Genomic DNA, 21292 nt, shown 5'->3' with positions numbered 1-21292 from the left:
AATTCTAAACCTAGTATGAACAGGACCTTAGTTGGACTGCTTGCATGATGTTTTCATTAACACAGTAGAAGGTCAATAGCTCTTTGCTTTCCTGATGCATGTAAGCGTTTTTACTTTTACAAGGTACCAATCCATGAAAGGGAGATTTTACAATAGCAATGTTACTGATCTAAGTATATAAATTAATAACACCCACAGTGCATCTCTTCAAACACCTTAAGTAAAACATACCTGTAAAAGTACTGGCAAAAGGAAGTTTGGGGTCATGAGGGCATCGTCCCCTGCCATTTTCCACAGTAGAAGGATCCAGTAAAAAGGCATGCTGTCAGTTAGAAAAAATACATAATTAATCAATATATAGTTGAATTATGTCAGGGTAGTCTTGGGATTTTGATTATTGTTTTATAACTTATGCTGAGAGGGTGGTTGGATAACAAAAAAAAACAAGTCTGCCAGGATTCTGAAGCCCCCTACATCAGAGATTAACATACACCAGATAGTAAGTACACACACACACACACACACACACACACACACTACCATTTGTAAAACAGTGAAAACATATTAGTGTAAATCCCCTTTGTCTTTGCAGAAATGTTTAACCCTCTCTCTCTCTCTCTCTCTCTCTCTCTCTCTCTCTCTCTCTCTCTCTCTCTCTCTCTCTCACACACACACACACACACACACTTTTTTAGATTTTTATTTTCTCTTGTATTTGTCTTCTTTATAGTCTCATTCTGCCCTGTTAAAACACAAGCCTTACTAATCTACACTTCACACACTCTCATAAACTGTGCTGCTGATTTGTTCTGTCTGGTACAGGGTATATTAAAGCTTACTTCGCGGTTCAAGTGCAAGTGTGTGTGTGTGTGTGTGTGTGTGTGTGTGTGTGACACATTTAGGACAGCGGGTTTAAATGATCAATCAGTGGGTTTGCTTTTCTCGCCTCTCTCAATCAGGTCATGACCTAAAGGGTCAACCTGTGGGTGGGATGACTTTTGACCTCAACTGTTTGGTCTTTGATCTCTTAAAGGAACTTTGTCATTTAGTTGACTGCATTGCTCTAGTAGAGGCATTTCTTTTTCCTACTGTCTTTCTTCTGCTTTGAGGACAGATTAAACATTTAAGCCAAGCCTTCTCATACAACATCAATGCCTGGACCTTACAACCTTACAAATGCTTTTTTCATGGGCACTAACTCTAACAGACACTTCAAAATTCAGTGGAAACATCTGGGTCAAGCCGGCTATGAACAGTGCAAATACAATTATGTACAAACTGCACCCTCTGTGCTACACAGTCAACATCCCATTACAACCCACTGCCATTATTATGTTAAGCTCCACCTTAGACTACTACTACATTTGGTCCCCTCCTAATAAAACCAACCACCTTTAAGTCAAAATCCCTTCTAAGTCTTTAACACAATAGTCAATGTTTCATTACAGTTTGTGTTTATTTGCATTGAATGTGTGTGTTTTACTTCTCCACGATGGCCAACATACACCAGTGCACACACAGGTTGGAAAGCTCCGGTTCCACAAGCCAACAGATGAGTCCGATTAAAGGGGTGCAGAACACGCACAAAATTAGCACACTCTGTCTGCAAATACACACACATATAACATTACCTATATTGTTAGACTGTTTATTCTGAATTGTTTATACCTAAGCATCCTTCTAGCATAATCTCTATAATATGTCACAATTCTACCTGATGCCTCTACAATACCAAATGTGTTAATTATTAATGTAAAAAAAATTTCTGTTTAATTGTGGTACCTTGTAACTCAACCTTTGAAACTCACTGCCCTTCGTTGAGAAATTTGTACCCTTAAACTCAACGTTTCATTTAAACTCAACGTGTGTGCAACTGCTTCTTTGTTCAGCGCTTGGCTTGAGCGGTGCGGTAAAACGTCATGCAAACATGAGATGAATCTGCATTTGTGTGGAATAACTGTCAAATTTACTCTGAAAGCTCCACATGTATCTGTGTTCACCTGTGTTTCTCCTGCTTCACTTTTAAACTTGTGTTATAGCTCAGGGTTCTGAGAAATTGTAAGAATCCACTTTTCTGAGTCTAAAACGCTTATCATTAAAAAAAAAAAACTTAATGTACTAAAAGAATGACAGAAACACTAAACCTATCTTAATTATTACTGCTTATAAGTTCTCTCCACTAATTAAAAAGCATAAAAAAACAATAAAAAACTAAAGGTAAAGTGCAGGTTTATTGTATTTTTTAATTGATTTTGAACCGTTTTTAATTTTATTAATTGTATATTTATATTATACTTGTGTTATTTTCAGTGTATAAGTGTCAAAAACAACCCCATTATTTTACATTAGTCTAAAACATATGCAGTTCCACAGGAATATGGAATGCATTAACTGGTTTCCCATACATCCCATACAAAAAAATACCTTAAAACTCAAAGTCTTTTAAACTCAATGCCACTCCCAGAACCAATTAACATTGGATTTCAAGGTACCACTGTATTAGGATCCTGTGAGCCAACAGGGGTTATAAATAAATTATACATTTTTTTGTTTCGGCAAATCTATGTATGTTATTATAAATATATAACTATAAAATATCAATAAAAGTGATTATGATTTGATTACAAATTCATATCTGTATGAATATTCATGTTTCATATTATTGAAAGATATTTTATCAATAAAAAATCTAATCAACACAAATTAATAACCAATCCATTTACCCATTTATTATCAAACTTTAGTATTTTCTAATTGAAAGCCATTTATTTCATTCATTTTATTTTTATGTTTTATCAGTGCTTTATTCTGGTCAGGATCACTGTGGGTCTGGTTTCCCTGGAATTATTGAGCGCAGTGCAGTAACACACCCTGGACAGGACACCAATCCATCACAGAGCTTTGGACAATATTATTTTTTATTTATTATTATTATTTTATATTGTATGATTTACACACCCAGTTACTTTAGGAAACTAAAATGAAGTAAAACGGGGTGGAGGTTTAACTCATGGCAAACTAAAATTATGAGCTAGCTCATTAGCTGAAAGTGGCACTGATAATCCACATACTATTTAATACTGTTTAGTAGTATTTTAACACTTACTGTATGTCAGCTGTTCTGGAGAAGAGACTCTACCTCCAAATGTATTTTGACATGTTTGGCTACTATTAAATAAATGTTTTTGACATGTTTGAAATGTTTTTATTTAGTACAGACTAAACTACAAGCTATTTCAAAATCTATGTATATTCATACAGCATTGTGTTTTCATTTAGAATGAGGTAGAAATGTTCCTATGTCATTTTGCTTGTTAAGAGAGAGATAAATGAGCAGAGTGGAAAAGAGACAGAGCTGGAAAAAATGGTACAGTGTCTTTGTACCGTAACTAAAGCCAAGCTAGCTTATTATAATTTATGAGGATTGTGAGTAGGAATGATTTAGTGGAAATAAGTGAAGTCAATGTGTCATATCTTTATGAGTGCGCTGCTCCACTTCTTACTGATGTTGGAGAAAACTCCACATGTCTACACTTATAAAGTCCACATCAGAGCAGTGCTACTATTATTAACTATATTTATTTAAAATAATTAGGCTCTACAGGGCTGTTATAGCTAGTCATTAAAGAAGAAATAGTTGCCGGTCACATGTGATTAAATTAATTCAACAGAATTGTGTTTTGGAAAATGATGTTTAGATTTCTCATCTGGACGTCAGTGTATTTTGGCTGTGAGTTGGGAAGTGATGTGTTCATTTGGAGCAGGATTCATCCGGAGTTGGATTTAAGCCATACTGGAGTATAAAAGTTTCTAGCGAAAAGGGCGCGGGATCAGATTCAATTAGCGTAATTAAAAATAAAAGAAGTAAAATCATCAACCTTTCACTCACCTCTGGGTCCTTTCCTTTCAAAATACACTCTTCTCGGTTGGCGGGTAATGGCCAGTGAATCTGCAAAAATAATGATTAAAACCATGATTTTAAAAGAATATTACAGAAAAAGTACTAATTTGGGAAGGAAAATTATTCGCTAAGAGTAACTGCATGCATGGTAACACAAGGGGAGAAAACAATATATACTTTAGGTTTTTGCATGTGCTGACCTCTCTAGATAACCACTGTAGGGTTGGATTTTAAAAATAATCCATTAAAAAGCTGTTACATAAAATACTGTGCAAAATACAGTTTTCTTCTACTGGATACTTTTACTACTTTAAATCAGTAGTGTCCAATCTATGGCAGCTTTTGAATAGCCTGTATTTTAAAAATTAAATGAAAGTTGTCCCGCTATTAAGCAGGATAAAAAAAAAACCCTAGTTTAAACAGTGGATTTTGCTATTTTATAAAACCAGTCTAAAATGCTTCTCTTTTTTTCCCCCAAGTTAAAATATTCACGATGTTACACCTACATTAATGTTCCTGAACCTTTGGATAGACATGGCGGCTCCAAATAAACTCCAAAGACAGATTTTTGGCACATTGCAAAAACGAATATTCTTTTCACTGATTTCAGCGGGACGTTAGTGTGTTCAATCTGTTACGAAACTGTTGCTTTAATGACGGAGTGTAATCATGTTCCCATCAGGATTATTCACTGGTAAGATCATTAAAGTGAGTGACTCAGATAAAAAGGGTGTTTTGTTAACTGTAATCAAATAACCCATTTTTAAATGTGTTTTATTACACAGAGTCTGTGGCTTGTCAGTGCATATTTTTCTACATCTGGCCCCCAACAAGAAAGGTTTGGACACCCCTGTGTAAATAGGTATCGGTACAACCATCCATGGTGCAGGCATAACATGTGAAATAGTATTAATGTTTTATTTTGCAGCATTTAGCAACACTCTTATATACAACGACAAATAATGACTTTATGATGTTCTTCCCACCAAACATTTCTTTCACAGTCTAGTACAAAGCTTCAGTTAGAGGAACATTGTACAGTTATAATCGGAAATATTTAAGCTTTAACAACATTATGGTGATGTTTATAGTATAAATATACTAAATATGAAACAGCAAGAAAAATTTATTGATACATACAAGCAATTTTAAGAACATAAGTCAACTTAATACTTAATAATAAAACTTAAAACATCTAGTTCTCCTGACAAATGTCTATGTGCACTATTATTCAACCCCCAGCCTCACTACTTTGTGGAACATCCTTTTGCCTTAATAACTTTAAATAAGCAATTTTGATATGAGCTAACAAGCTTCTGACATGTGTCTTGTGGAACCTTTATCCATTCATCTTTCAAAGCTTCCAGTTTATTTAATGGCTTTTGTCTTGGAACTGCTATTTTTAAATCCTACCAGATTTTAAAAGATTTTGTATGGGATATTTATCTGGAGACTGAGAAGACCACTTCAGAATATTACATGACTGATTCCTTAACCAAGCTTAAGTTGACTTCAGTGTGCTTGGAATCATTGTCTAGCTAAAAAGTTAAATTATCACAAAGGTTAATTTCCTTTGGGTTGAATGTTTCCAATTGCAAATGTGTATATAAGCAACATTCAATTAAATAAATAAAACACTGTTATCGTTTTTAAAGATAACTAAAAATGAGAATGAATGATTAAATAGTATTATTTAACCTATATCAATAGATTAAATGAAGATCTTATTGATTAGCTGATATTCAGATTAGGTGGAATAGGGTTATATGAACTGTATATGAATGTGTATGGGGCTCTGGATTTGCTATCATACTGACAGTGTATACTGATAGTATACTGATTTGCTATCATACTGTTAGCTATAGTTTAGTGAGTGATTAGTTAATAATTATAATATTTATACAGAAGCATTGCATTATCTATAATATGCTTGGGTATGTTTGAGAATATGATTTGTTTGTCTAATCATTAGAGTCATTAGAGCCTATTTGTAAAAAACCTGTTCAGTGGGAACCTGATCTAAATGATGGGATTATCTTTTAATTGAAATTACCTAGAAACCCCAGCAGATGTGAGACTGTGGCATAGCTAAATTGGGAAAATAATGTTATTCACTTACGTCTCTTTAGTTCACTCCCACCATTCATCTGGTTTAATCATTAGTGAATCACTAACTGTTTGTACTTTCTTACATCTTTCTACATTGTCTCAGTCCGGATGCTGTAATCAACATTACCCAGCATCCTTCCTTTTCCTTAAGACATTTCCTTTCATTATAATTAAGCTTTAATATTTAGTCTAAATAGAAATCAGAATAGCTCTGTTTGTTTGTGGTCATACTTGATGTAGTATGTTTTGATGGAAAAACGTCACTGCTTAAAATAAATGTGAGAGAGGAAGTAATGCTAATGCACGTCAGTTATGGTAAGACGACATAAGTAAGGACGTGACAAAATGCATCTGGTGTTTATTTATTATCGTGACATTGTTAAAACCACTTGCTTTTTTACACTAACATTCCAAACACATAGTTATTAATATAGTTGTTGCCATTCCCCCTTTGTTATATTAGCCTCCAAACTTCTAGAAAAAGTTTCCTCAGTATTTCTGAATGCATAAATCAGTGTTGATGTAGTGTAAAGACCATTTGTATGATCATTTTCAGCATTTAGCAGACTCTTTAATCCAAAGCGACTAAACTGTCTGTGACAGTATATTGTATAAACAATTGAGGGTTAAGAGCCTTGCTCATGGGCCCAACCTGGCAGTGGTGGTGCTTGAACCAGTGACTTTTTGATTACTAATCCAGTACTTTAACCGCTAGGCTACAACTGATCAGGTAATGATGCTGGATTAAAAGGTCTGTCTAATATATGATGGTGTCTAATATAATTAAGGTCAGGAATAAAGGACCTTTCTTATTCCAGCATGACTGTGCCCCTGTGCACTAAGTAACATTTATAAAGACATGGCTTTATGGCACAGAGCCCTGACATCGACCCCACTGAAAGCCTTTGTCCAACATCAGTGCCTGCTCTTTTGATGAAATTCCAACACAATCATAAAACTCATGGAAAACTTTCTCAGAATAGTAGTGACTAATATAGCCGAATTTAATAAAAAAAAAAAAACATGTTATAGTTATATTATCTTTACACAGGAAGGTACACTGCTGTACTAAAAAATAAACAAATCACAATTCTGTACATTTAAAAAGAGGCATACCCCCAGACTCTCTCACCCACTTCTATTCTAAAATAAGACACCTCCACTACCATTTGATCACTAAACTATGTACACTGTAGAATAGTCCATGTTGTTTGGAACCCCTGTGCTGCTGAATGCCTTAATTGTATCAGAAAGCAGTCACGTCCGGGGCAAAGGTTACAGGTCATCACCTGGGAGTGGCAGTAGCTCTCATGTCCCTCACCACAGTGATATACTTGCTCTTCCTATTTGGATCTTTTGACCAGCCCACACATGGACCGGGCCTTAGGAGACATAGCTATTGCATAAGCACAACTGCATATTTCAGGCAAGTAAACATTACTAATCAAATTATGTGAGGCTTTGGTAGTTGGGTGCAGATTTATTTTATTTACCATTATAAGGGGGAAAGCATATATTAAGGGCGTATGGGTCAACCTCAAGGTCGTGGGAGTTCAGGGTGGGCAAACATTGCAGGCGATTATTCTATACAATAGTATACAGATTTTACTGGCTAAGGCCCTTTCACCCACTGGATTTCCCATCAGTCAGGAAAGGAATTCTAGATCTGTTGGTTATAACAGCAAATGACTCCTTTAGAGATGCAGCAGTAGGTTTCAGTTTATGAAGGTTAGCAGTCAAGCATTAAATATCATTTTTCAGATACATTATGCTATTCAGAACCTTTAAATCTTCAAATCTAATTTGAGCACATAAGTAGTTCTTTATGTTGTTGAAGGGACACATCATGGTGATGTATTTGTCACATGTGGCATACACCAGACCCCAGTGTTGTACACTACATTACACATTCATACCAAGATACTAGTAGGCATTTTCAACTTGAGTTCTGGACTGGTTAAGTATTCAGAATTGGCAGTTTAGTATCAAATTTATTCTCATCAGGGTTTCTGTGATTCAAAGACTATCCTGGAACACAAGGCACACAGTGCGAAATACATTGACGGATGCATACACACCTATTCACACAGAAGGCCAATTTAGAGTAGGCAATCTCCCTCATGTTTTAGGGGGAGTGTAAGAAAACTGGATGATGTGAGAGGAAATTCATGCAGACGCAGGGGAAACAATCCAGACAGCAACCACAAACAAGTTTCAAAGCCCTGAATTAGTTGTGATCTTGGCTGTGGGTTGTGGTGCATCAAGAACTACAAAGAGGGTGCAAGGATGGAATAAAATGTGGACATGGCAACACACTTACACATTAAGTAGTCGGTCCACCTTATGCATGCTTTTTAAAGGCAGAGAAAACCTGAGTGCCTGAAGGAAACCCACAAACTCTCAACAGCAGTAATTACAGGCAGGGATCAAATTGCTCCATGTCAGAAATTAATGGAAGAACAATGGACGTCAAATCTGTTAATCATAAATTAAGCTGTGATCAGAATACCAGATAAATTAAGCTTGATCAGGCTGTCATTTATCAGATCTAACAGAGAAAAAGTATTCCAGAAATGTCTAAATATATATAAGGGGTTGTGAGATTATCTGATGGAAAGTTCATTTAGCTAACAGTTTGCAGAGCTTCCTACCTTGCTCCCTTGCATTGCACACTTAGATGAAGTCGACACAGATGTTCAGAAAAAAAAATACAATTCCGTGTCTAATTCCACAAAAATTGAATGCAAGCCTTAAACCAGCTTTGTCAATCTATTGCTAACTGATTAGCTGTTCTGACATGAGACAATCCACTTATATAAAATCAGCTACATAAACAGTGAAAGTCGTCCAGCAATCAAGATTTGAAACAGTTGGAACCAGATGAAAAGTTGATTTTGCAAAGAGTTCGAAGAGCTTCTTACCTTGATGGCAGGGTAAACAGGAGTTGACATAAATTACACACATATTTACATCCACATACAAGTTATGAAGTTCTTTTTGGTTTTTAATAGTTTTCTTATCATTTAATTTTGATCAGTTAACAAACCTTAACAAAAGTTAACATATTTTCATGTATGACAGTCTCCAGTGTTTTCAATGGCAGTAAAATGTGCACACTTGTCATTTTTATGCATTTACAGTAAAAGTAAAAATGCTTTTACAGTATAAAACACGTTACTGCTTTTAAGTTATATAATGAAAATACATAATGTATATAATGAAAAAACAGTAATTAAAATCTTATTAAACCAGAGCCAGATTCAAATTGCAACAACACTGTAGCACCTGATACACTTAGTCAACAAAAAACTACCATGTAATTACTGTCAATGCACTGTCAATGCAGTACTGAGAATGATCAACCACCCAACGTTTGGCCAGTTGGCATAATTTGATTGATAAATGGGCTACAGGGGGGTAACAAAGTGTACAGAGCAACTGATGGGCTACAGTATGTAACTGCAAAGTTCATCTGTATGGTAGGAATAGCTTATAAAGTAATAAATAAATACATCTACTAGATAAGTTGCCTAATTAAGTTCTTGGTATATATGAGTGCTAATGAACATTTATGTAGTGGTAGTTATACTTCACCAAGTGACTGCCTAATAATATTAAAATAAGTTACTATTGTAATGGTGCTTGAAACACTAAAGCTAAATTACTACCCCTTCCGCCCTCACTGTGTATATAAAAAATATAAAAATATGTGTGGAAACTTTTTGAAGATCCCTTATTTTATTAACAGTGTCCTTGTTTATTATTACTATATAAAAGACAGTGTGAAACAATCAGTGGGCTCTGCTCATATCATGCTTGACGCAGCTTGCCTTAAGTTGCCATAACACTGGCTGAGTTCCCCGGAAATTGACAGCCTGGACCGATCACAGCAGGAAGGCCTCAGAAAGAAACGGCCTAGAAACAGAGAAGCCAGCAACCATCTGGCAAGGAAGCTGTGATTTAACAGACCTGCCTCCACCTGGAGCGAATTAAGGTTCAATGAGGCACAGAGACTGCAGAGTTATTATCACAGTCAGTCATCTGCACCTCCATGCCTCCCCTGCCTCCCCTGCTGGTTATTAATGGTGTGTCTAATACTGTAGTCTACACCTGCCTCCATGACAGGTAGGTCCATTACAGTATATGTTCACATGGCAAGACTTAAATGGAAAATGACAGTCTACTACTGTGGCCTTTATATAGATTTATAATAATAAACGAAACACAATTATTGTTTGCTGAGCATACTCCTAAAATGAAGAATTTACAGAGACATGAAGTGTGTGGTTAGACTGTGGGTGTAGGATATGTTTGTTGTGTTTTAGTCTTCAGTTAGTCTCTTAATTAAGTCTCATGTGAGAAAGCTGACATGGTACCCATGTAAACAAACACAGCATTTAATGGCATATGTGAAAGTGTGTAGGTGTGAGAGAGTGTGAGAGGCGATATGTGTGAAAAGGGAGACAATGGACATTCATGTTCTAGTAATTACATAACAAAAAGTTTTAAAAAAGAAGATTTTTACAAAGTATACTGAACAACACATGGTTTTGTACTTTATCTCCTCCCATTTATAAAGTATTAATCATAACCTGTCTTAAGACGTTCTGAACACACAGTTTTACTAACTTTAACACATTATTCAAGATTATGAATACATACATGCAATGATGAGCCAAAACATTAGGACCACTTTCCTAATAAGCTGTCAAAACAGTTCTGAACCCTAGGACATGACCTTGACAAGATATGTTAAGGAGTCCTCTAGTATCGAAGATAAAATACTGCTAGTTAAGAGCGGTGTCCAAATACCCTTATCCATAGATACAATTTAAAGTAGCCAATCCATCTTATACATGTTTTTGAAAGGTGGGAAGACAGTGACTGAAAGTAAGAATAAGGTTGCCATGCTGCTGCACAGTACCCACTGTACCATCTGTGCCAATATGCTGCCTATTTGGGACTCACATATTCACTATATGGATTTTCCGTATGTACTCTGATTTCCTTAAACCTCCCAAACACATGCAATAGGTAGAACACAGATTAATGTGGCTCTGGTTAGGAGGAAGGTAGTCAGTCAAAATAAATAAAAGCATTTAGTCTAACAATGCCCGAAACCCACCATGACTCAGATCAAGATAAACTGGTTACTAAAATAGAATAAATTAAATGAATATTTTATCCATATTTATATATCTAAATCTAACACACAGTAACCCATCAGACACTACAGAGTGATTTTATGGAGGACTTCTAGATGTCAGAGTTTTTATAAATCAGTGTGTGTGGACATCGATAATACCTTTTTCGCATCAGTGTGTGTGAGGTCCAGTCGAAGAGAGTAAAGTACATCCTTTCCTCCCAAAAAGAGCCTGTCGTGGTACTCATCCAAAAACATGGCTGACACCTGCAGGTCACCATTTAGGCCCGAGAAGATAAAGGAGCGATTAGTGGCCACCAGGTCTGGTAGAAAACAAATAATGAAAGCACATTATTAAAACATAAACCAAAATACTAGATGTTCTAGATAGTTTCTGACATAAATGCTGCATGTGTTACAAAACATTAAAGATAAATTTAAATAATATATGTGATGCAACAGGTAGTGTTGGTGCTGCACGATCCCAGGAATCTGCCTTGGATACTGTGTTTTTGTCACTAATGAACTATAAACTGGCTACTTTAGGCTACTTTACCCTTTTTTCTGACCCTTTATCACCTTTACCAGTATCAAGTGGATGGATGAATAGACAATCATTAGCAGAGAATTAGCTATGTGCCCACACTATGTGCTCTTATCATATAAACTACAAAAGTTGAAAGTCAGAGAGCCAATGCCTGTTTGATTATGTATGTTAATGTGTATAATTCTATTTATTGTTTTACAGTAAATGTATATTTTTGGATCCAGATAAAATCAGGTTGTTTTATTCACTTTTAATAAACCAGCATTTAAAGAAGAACTATATAGTGGTGCAGCATCCTAACACTGCTGAGTCTCGAGGGTTCTCAACAAAAACAACTGGCAATGTCTTTTAAAAGTAAGGATTAAAAAAAAAAAAAAAAAAAAAAAAAAAAAATATATATATATATATATATATATATATATATATATATATATACAGTGGGGGAAATAAGTATTTGATCCCTTGCTGATTTTGTAAGTTTACAGCCTTACAAAGACTTCAACAGTCTATAATTTTTATGGAAGGTTTATTTTAACAGAGAGAGACAGAATATCAACAAAAAAATCCAGATAAAAAACATTAAATAAAGGTTATAAATTAATTTGTATTTAATTAAGGGAAATAAGTATTTGATCCCCTACCAACCAGCAAGAATTCTGACCCCCACAGGCCGGTTATGTGCCCATGAGGCACACAAATTCTGTCACAGAATCAGTTTCTTCCGTTCAAATCTCTCGACCACCATGGGCAAGACCAAAGAGCTATCAAAGGACGTCAGGGACAAGATTGTAGACCTGCACAAGGCTGGAATGGGCTACAAGACCATCAGCAAGAAGCTTGGTGAGAAAGAGACCACTGTTGGTGCGATAATTCGAAAATGGAAGAAATACAAGATCACAGTCAATCACCCTCACTCTGGAGCTCCATGCAAGATCTCACCTGGTGGGGTAAGAATGATTCTGAGAAAGGTGAGGTCAGTCCAGAATTACACGGGAGGAGCTTGTCAATGATCTCAAGGGAGCTGATATATATATCTACATGCCACTGCAACAGTGACTCAAACAATCTGGCCAAGAGTGGTGAAAGAATATACACAGAGAATAATGTGGTCTTGTGTATGGGATAAGACTCAATGTTTAAAGATACAGAGGCATGTGCTAGCCTGCAGTCCTACTCAGCCAGTGTGGGTGCTGTGCAGTTGGAAGAGAAAAGTAGAACATAGCATCCAAAATATTTGAAATTCAATACTTGAATCTTATGATGGATTGCATTCAATCTAAAACCTGACACAAAAATAATGGTTCTCAAGAATCTTATCAGTTCTCTTATTTCCACTCCTTATCAAAGTTTGACCTTTGACTACAACTGGAAAACATTTTCTGAATGAATGTGGTGTGGGTATATCTATCTCATTTCCGTTCTTCTTTAAGTCACTGCACACACTATTTTTTATCCTGTCAGTCACCTAGTAATTCATAATCTCTGCTGTCGTCTAAGTACTTTCATGTTTTACCTCTACCTTTAACTCTCAAGATGAGAATCACATGAGCAGTAATCAGCTACACAACATTCAACATACCCTCTCAGAAACAGCTGTATCTGCACATTCATGTAAAAATCATGCAGGCATGGGTCAAGAGCTTCGGTTAATGTTACCATCAAACATCAGAATGAGGAGAAATAATTAATAGGGTAATCTTGCAGGTATAGGGCTACTCCTGGTGCTTCAGTGTCAAGCCCGTTGCAGAGTATGTTAGGAACAGTTTAAATTTTCACACACAACAGTCTAAAAAGATTACATGGGATGGTATCAAAAACATCCAGTGAGTTGCAGTTCTCCATATGTAAATGATTTGTTGATACATCACAGCACTACCGTAGATTTACATTACCTTTATAAAGCATAATATCCACAACTAAACAGCAGTTATTTAATAAATAAACATTAAATTAGACTTTATGGGCTTATAATACCTGATTGTGCTCTTTCGGTATTATTATATAATCCATTAAACAGACTTTATATAGTCTTGCTAGTTTAGTAGCAATTGTTCACATTCCTTAAACACTATTAATTATCAATGTTAAACTTCCAGGCTTATGCAGCAAAATTTAATGATGAAGCCTAAATAGGCTCATGTCTGAGCAAACACAATTCTATAAGTAGCTTTAACAGTAATACATTATTAAATTTACCACGTTAATCAATCCGGATAAAGAGTAAATCAATCTTTGTAATGTCCAGGGTTTAGAGAGTAGCTTACTCGTGTTTTGCTGTATATTTGGTATTTGTCAGGGTACAATTTTAAGCTCAGTTCAAATACAATACAGCATATATGAAAACAATATAACAAACAAAATTAAAATGTGACAGATTACAGTATGACACATTGTTTGTGTGTAGCAATACTCTGTCCAGAAAGGAATGAGTGTGGTGACAGAAAAGCAGGCAAATTAAAATGTGCCATCCCCAGACAAAGAGCAACAATATAAGTACAAAAAAACAATAGGGGAGAAATGAAGGAGGCACAGAAAAAGCAATCCACTGCAGCCAGGAGCTGACAAAACACTAATATAAAATCCCACAATACACAACAAAGACAGACAGTCACAACCATGCAAGTTTTCATATATTTCCATTAGGGCTGTCGAAGTTAACGCGATCTCAATTTAACGCGATAAAAAAAAAATAGTGCCGTTAACGCAAATTCTATTTGGCCCTGTGAGTCATCAGTAGTTCATGTTGAGACTTGACCGTGCACGGCATCTCTCATTAAGACAGCGTTTCTCAAAGTGTGGGGCGCAGAGGCATGACGGGGGGTGCATGTGACTGGTAGAACCAACGTTTTAACGTCGGACTTGCCACCGTTTGTTTCATTTGCGGTTTGTTAACATAATGTAACCGAGCGTCGTAGTGATGCACTTGCTTAATAAAAAAATAAATACACGGTATATTCACAAATTGTCGGGAGCAGAACACTTTTATTAACTTCTTCTGTTACGGTACCGAATAGCGGACAGCTAGAGTCATCACGTTAGCCAAGCATGCTATTCCATGAACTATGGAAGCCCCAAAGGGTCAAAACACACTCACTTCGTGTAGAAATGTCCATCAAACCATTGTCACAATACAACCACAGAAAAGTCTGTTACAATAACTACGCCTTATCCCACCTGAAGCACCGCTGATCTACAATGTTTGCTGATGGAGAAATTTTAACCTACAATCTGACATATATACGAAGTCAAGGGTCTCTGCTGGATAGTATTACTGCCTAGTATGTGAGTGAATAAAACTCCCTTACAGTTTTCTCTTGTCCCAGCAGTTTTTAACATCAGTACATTTAGCATAAAATGTGTTCACCATTTTAATTGTAACATTTCACTTAAAAATCCTTGTTTTCTATAACATTTAAACAGATTTTTTTTTTAATGCGATTAATCGCGATTAACTATATGAAATTCTGAGATTAATCGCGATTAAAAAAAATTATCGTTTGACAGCCTTAATTTCCATACAGAGTTTCAGACCAAATACCGTCAGGATGAAACTGATATGACATTAAAATAGCTGAGCCTGTTTATCATTGTGGTCTTGGTTTATCTAGACTGGTAAAAGTACATCTCTAACTGTAATCAGTTGTGTCATTCTATTATTTAGCTGGGTTATGAGCACAGGTCCCACTAGACAACGTTGGGCAATCATGCCACCCTCATGGAGTCTGTTTCTGACAGTTTGGTCAAAAACATGCACGTCAGTAGCACACAGGAGGTTACTTTCTAGTACTCTGGCAATGCCACTCCTGTTCCTCCTTAAACAAATCTCTTCCATGCTCTTGAGACTGTGCTGGGAGACATAGCAACAACATGTGTGGATGTGCTATCCTAGAGGAAAGAGTAATTGTTTGTGACTGATTGTCACCTACAAACACATTTCCTTTTTGGTGGATGTATTGCACTTCACAGCACCTGTTGTCACTTTAATTTACACCTCGCTTAGACTTCTTAAATAGAAAGATTGATATCACTAACGTTTGTTTCAGTTAGTGTTATACTGTGATGATTAAGTGTTAAAATGCATAAAAGTGTGTGCACTTCAGCATTTTCTCTTTTTTTTACCCAAGTTGTGTAAACAGACTTGTTAAGCCTATGTGTGTTAATAATATTGATGCACAGGAAATAATTGGCCATGACTGAAATCAACACAGTAACGGATGAAATATTATACTGCAATATCTTTCACCACATTCAAATTAAATGTCTTGCAACATACCATGATGTTGACACTATGGCAAATCCTTCATGTGTCACAGTGTTACACTAAAATGATGTTGTTTTTTTACATAATGTCAACATTATTCAAGGAAACATCCAACAAGTGCCCTATCGTCATGATCATTACAGAAACTAGGCCTTGTTGTACTGTTAGAAAAAAAGTATCAGAATCAGATCCGTTACTGGCCAAAATGGTGAACTAGCATTCAGTTTTACGTAATCTTGAAGTCAAAAATTTGCAGTACATTTTTGTTGTTCTTCTTCTTCTTATGATTATTATTATTATGACTTAAGGGTTATACAGTATGTTTGTGTTGTTTTATGAGTTTATTGTCTTGTAAATATTTCTTGTATATATATACCAATTAGGCATAACATTATGACCACCTTCCTAATATTGTATTGGTCCCCCTTTTGTTGCCAAAACAGCCCTGCAACTGCAACGCACTGTGTATGCTGACACCTTTCTATCAGAACCAGCATTAACTTCTTCAGCAATTTGAGCTACAGTAGCTCGTCTGTTAGATCAGTCCACACAGGCCAGACTTTGCTCCCCACGTGCATCAATGAGCCTTGGCCGCCCATGACCCTGTCGCCGGTTTACCACTGTTCCTTTCTTGGACCACTGATAGATACTGACCACTGCAGAGCGGAACACCCCACAAGAGCTGCAGTTTTGGAGATTCTCTGACCCAGTCGTCTAGCAATCACAGTTTGGCCCTTGTCAAACTCGCTCAAATCCTTACACTTGCCCATTTTTCCTGCTTCTAACACATCAACTTTGAGGATAAAATGTTCACTTGCTGCCTAATATATCCCACTCACTAACAGGTGCTGTGATGAAGAGATAATCAGTGTTATTCACTTCACCTGTCAGTGGTCATAATGTTCTGCCTGGTCAGTGTATGTCTGTGAAATGTCCTTATACTTCATGTTAGTAATTAAAATTAATGCCAATGCAGTATAGGTACATTAACAGATAAAGGGGTTTGCACCATAGAGTGCGCCTGTTTTACATAAAACTGCTTCATATATGTTGGCTGTCATTCAACATACAAAGCAAATACTGAGCCTAATTATTAATTATTAAGCAACCATTACGCAATTGCCTGTCTGTTACTGGTTGTGAGCCATAGAAGAGTTTTATAACATCTATGTGTTTATGTCTGTGATTCATGGTTGGCAGTAGAAACTGTTGAATGTGGTCAAGACAGAAATCTGGACATACAAAGACATTCATATACAAGGTTAGATACAACCTTAACTCCCTTGTCTTGTCCCTCACCCTCCATCTTTTATCTGTTTTGTTTTAATTTACTGACATACACACACACACACACACACATATTCATTGCAGTAGACTGCGGTAGGTTCTCCCATCGCTGTATAAATAATCTGTTCTTTTAAAACAACACAGTCCTCCTCATAATCAGCAATTAAATTAAGCTAAGTAAACCAGATATATGGCTTCACCCAGACACTCCCCAGGTGTTTCTGCATGCATAGGCACACACCCACACACATACATGGGTAATTAGGTTCATTGCTGGTCATTACCACCCTTAGTATTATCCTGGAAAATAAAGAAACGTCTAAGAAAAGAGTAACTACAGAGTGAGGGGTAGGGTCATGCAAGAGTTTTAAAGGTGTTTATTGATTCTGGAAACTGAAGTCAATTAAAACACACCTGGGATCATATTTTTCTCGGTTGTAATCCAAAGGTTTTACATTACCAGAGTTTAAGATCCTTCTATAGTATAACAGACTACAATAACAGGTACTGGACGGATACAAAAACACATTCGTTTGTCTACAGGAAAGGAATTTCTCATTTTTAAAAGCCTGCTGTGAATATAAACCTTTATATATGAAGACAAATGACTTCTGTGTAAAGCAGGCAATTATTTATATGAAGTAAGCCATAACAGTGGTAGCCTAGTGGGTATATCTTTGGGCTATCAACATGAATCCATGCTTGGTGCGAATCCATGCTCTGCTATGAAGCCACTGTTGGGCCCTTGTGCAAGGCCCTAAACCCTGTCTACTTCACGGGTGCCGTACCCTGGCTGACCCTACGCTCTGACCCCAGCTTCCAAACAAACTAGGATATGCGGAAAAAGAATTTCATTGTACTGTACATATGTATATGACAAATAATAGCATTCTTCTTTTTTTAATATACGAGAAGCCACACAGCAACATGTGTTCTGATGACAAGTCAGATTCCTGCCTCTAAAAAGTTTTGCATGTTCTTCCCATGGTCACATGGATTATCTATCCTAATAGATTGTCCACTTTCCATTGACCCTGGATGTAAATACATAAATAAATGTGTGGGGCTGGATTGCCGTGTGATAACTGGTGTCCTGTTATGTGTTTGTGGCTTGATTCCAGTATTTCTGGGTAGTGCCAGACACACCATGACCCTGACCAGGATAAATCTGTTATTTTGTGTGTTATATGACCAAAATTATGTGAACATCCCCCTGAATTACTGATTGAATTCAGCTGTTTTATTCATTGCTAGCAGGTGTATAAAATCAAGTATAAAATCAAGTATATAAAATATATCTTGTTCCATTACGCCGGTTCCCCCATGCACAAAAAGAAGTAAAGACTTCCTTTGATACTGTAAGTTTGGTGTGGAGGAACCCTGGGGGCCTGTACAAAACCCTGACCTCAACCACACTGAACACCTTTGGGATGAATTAATACGTCAATTGTGAGCCCGGCCTTCTAGTCAAACATCCTGACCTCAAAAATGGTCTTTAAATAGAATGGAAAAGAATTATCTCAGGCATTATCTCTGACCACACTCACAAAGTTCTAGCATCTTATGTCTAGTGAAAGTCTCAGTAGAAAAATAGATAGCAGAAATCTTTAACACTCAGGGGAATATGTTCCATTCATCTCAATGGGAGATTAGATGCAAAATGTGATACATTCAAAACACATTTACACCAGATGTAATTGTGATCAAACCACTTCAGATGATCTACGATACACTTTAGTCACATGTTACACATTTGTATTTCTATCTTGTGACAAGTGTTTTCATTATTTATTCTTGTTGAATTTATGTTAGTTATCCCATGTTACTTGGAAATCTCACATATTAAAAAGCCAATTGTCAGATGTCTTATACAGTAATACCTTGAAATTTTACGTCAGTTGGTTCTGGGAGTGGTATCGAGTTTAAAAGACATTGAGTTTCAAGGTGTTTTTTCCCCATAAGTAAAAAATCTGTTAATGCGTTCCGTGGTCCTGTCCCATACAGAAATGTAATATATGACATATATGCCCCTATATCAATAATGGTTTTTCCACATATCGTATGTTACATGTAAGGGGATATATTATTATAACATACAGTACATGTATCATCTGGAGATATGTAATATATGTAGATATAAGTTTATAACATATATGAAATACCCATAATAAAATGTGTGTATGTACATATATTAAATATATTTATAGTATACATTTTATATGGTATTATGTTGTATCCATTTATGTTTGCATATATATTTAATTTATTTATGCAATTTACGTATAAAAAGGCTGTATGCCACACCATTTTTATACCAGAATTAACTTGTAGTATTTTACAGAAGCACTTTATACACTGCAAAACAAAGCAGTCTTACAGCAGTCTGGCAAACATGTGACAGAGGAACGGTTTAAAGGGAAATTCACATAAGTACTGTCTTATTACTTTACATAATTAACATTTTTGTAATGCTGGATTTATTGTTCACTGTGAGCAAGAACAAATAAAAGATGTCTCTAAGCAGAATATCCCGATAGTGTTACAAAATAATACATATTCTAATCAGAGATAATACATTTCTCATCTCACAAGTAACTCTCTAACCCTGCTTTTACACCTGCAGTGTCTCAATGCAGCAACGCGGCCAAAGTTCTTTTATTTTTGTTGTAAATTATGCACAACATTTAGAATTGAAGCAACCATTAGCAATAATTACAGATATTTGAAAATCAGATCTAAAAAAGCAAGCATTAATTGCATACCCAGTGATGAGAGTCTGATGCTGCCAGACATGATTATAGTCTTCATACACAAACAAAGGCTAACCAAGGGAAGAAAAACCTACAACATGGGGAAAACGTGACAATACTGGAGTCTAATTTTTAATAAAAACAAAAGAATTTGGAGCTAATGGAGTGGACTGTCAAATCTTATCTCATTAAATAAAGTACAAGACATGCTGACATATACACATATTATGAAACTGGTCTGAGACATGTTTTTGGGATTTGGAGTCTAATTTGCTCATCTGTATGACCACTGAAGTAAAACTGAGGTTGTCAGATTGCTTACATCTTGGACAGCTGTTTGGCTAGTTTTCAGCCTTGGGGAATGGTGTGTGTTGGTGTATATGTACAGTGCATGTGTGTATGTGATATCAAATCCAAGAATGAGTGCATATAAGTCAGTAAAAACTCTGGTGAAATCCTACAGAACACAGGATTGTTTCAGCCAGTACATGGACCAGAACCCAGATCTCTCAATGCTCTCAATCATCCACGCCATGCTGGTCTGCCTATTCATGTTTTCCATTATGTTTCAGTGGGGGACAGAAAAGTAAGTTTCTATTACATTTATGTTTTACAGTACATTTTATTCAACCCCCAGTGAATACACATACGCAGGTGTGTAATGTCCCGCTAGTCCTGAAATTCATTTCTTCTGTTTTCAACCATGACAAATGCACAATGTGGTCTGTAGTGCCAACTGGAACTGAGGCATTGCAAAATGAAATTTAATTCCCCAACATGTTTTACAGTCAATTTATACTTAGAAGAAAATCTTCTAGAAGTTACAGAATTCATATGTAATTATAATGAAAGTGCATTTATACTGTAAAAAGAGTTTCCCCATTTACTGGGCCACAGACCAATACCAGGCCATAGGTCATTTGATATTTAGTTGCAACAGTGCAGCAGTAAGGGAATTAGAATTGCTTAAGTGGGATAAAATCAGTAAAGTAAAACTTTATTAAGAAATGAGCATTCTGGACAAACATCAAGACAACAAACATCAGTATTTCCAAATATCTTTGCTACTGACTGTGTTTCATAAACACACAGCGCATTCATTCCATATAAATTAGTGAGGGTATTGGTTGAGTAAAATAATTAAGCTGAAACACTACTTGGAAGATGTAAGATATCAGAGCCCACCCAACCATTTTGGCTTTGTCACATATGGCATATTAGACAAAACAATAACATATACACTGATCAGACATAACATTAAAACCACCTCCTTGTTTCTACACTCACTGTCCAT

At 36.1% G+C, this 21292-nt stretch overlaps 1 protein-coding gene across 1 annotated transcript in view; it reads right to left on the bottom strand.

Moving 5' to 3' along the window:
* Positions 1 to 21292, bottom strand: part of sema3bl (sema domain, immunoglobulin domain (Ig), short basic domain, secreted, (semaphorin) 3bl) — a 47491-nt gene that overhangs the window by 17247 nt on the left and 8952 nt on the right. The window contains exons 2-5 of the mRNA XM_062998450.1: positions 11316 to 11476; positions 3890 to 3949; positions 1484 to 1603; positions 232 to 322 (exon numbers count right to left, since the gene is read on the bottom strand). Of these exons, the coding sequence (XP_062854520.1) occupies positions 232 to 322; positions 1484 to 1603; positions 3890 to 3949; positions 11316 to 11476 (432 nt within the window). The remainder of the gene's footprint in view (positions 1 to 231; positions 323 to 1483; positions 1604 to 3889; positions 3950 to 11315; positions 11477 to 21292) is intronic.

Source organism: Trichomycterus rosablanca, chromosome 7, assembly GCF_030014385.1.
Source record: "Trichomycterus rosablanca isolate fTriRos1 chromosome 7, fTriRos1.hap1, whole genome shotgun sequence".
NCBI classification, from domain to species: Eukaryota; Metazoa; Chordata; class Actinopteri; order Siluriformes; family Trichomycteridae; genus Trichomycterus; species Trichomycterus rosablanca.
This window is presented reverse-complemented; position numbering and strand designations above follow the sequence as displayed.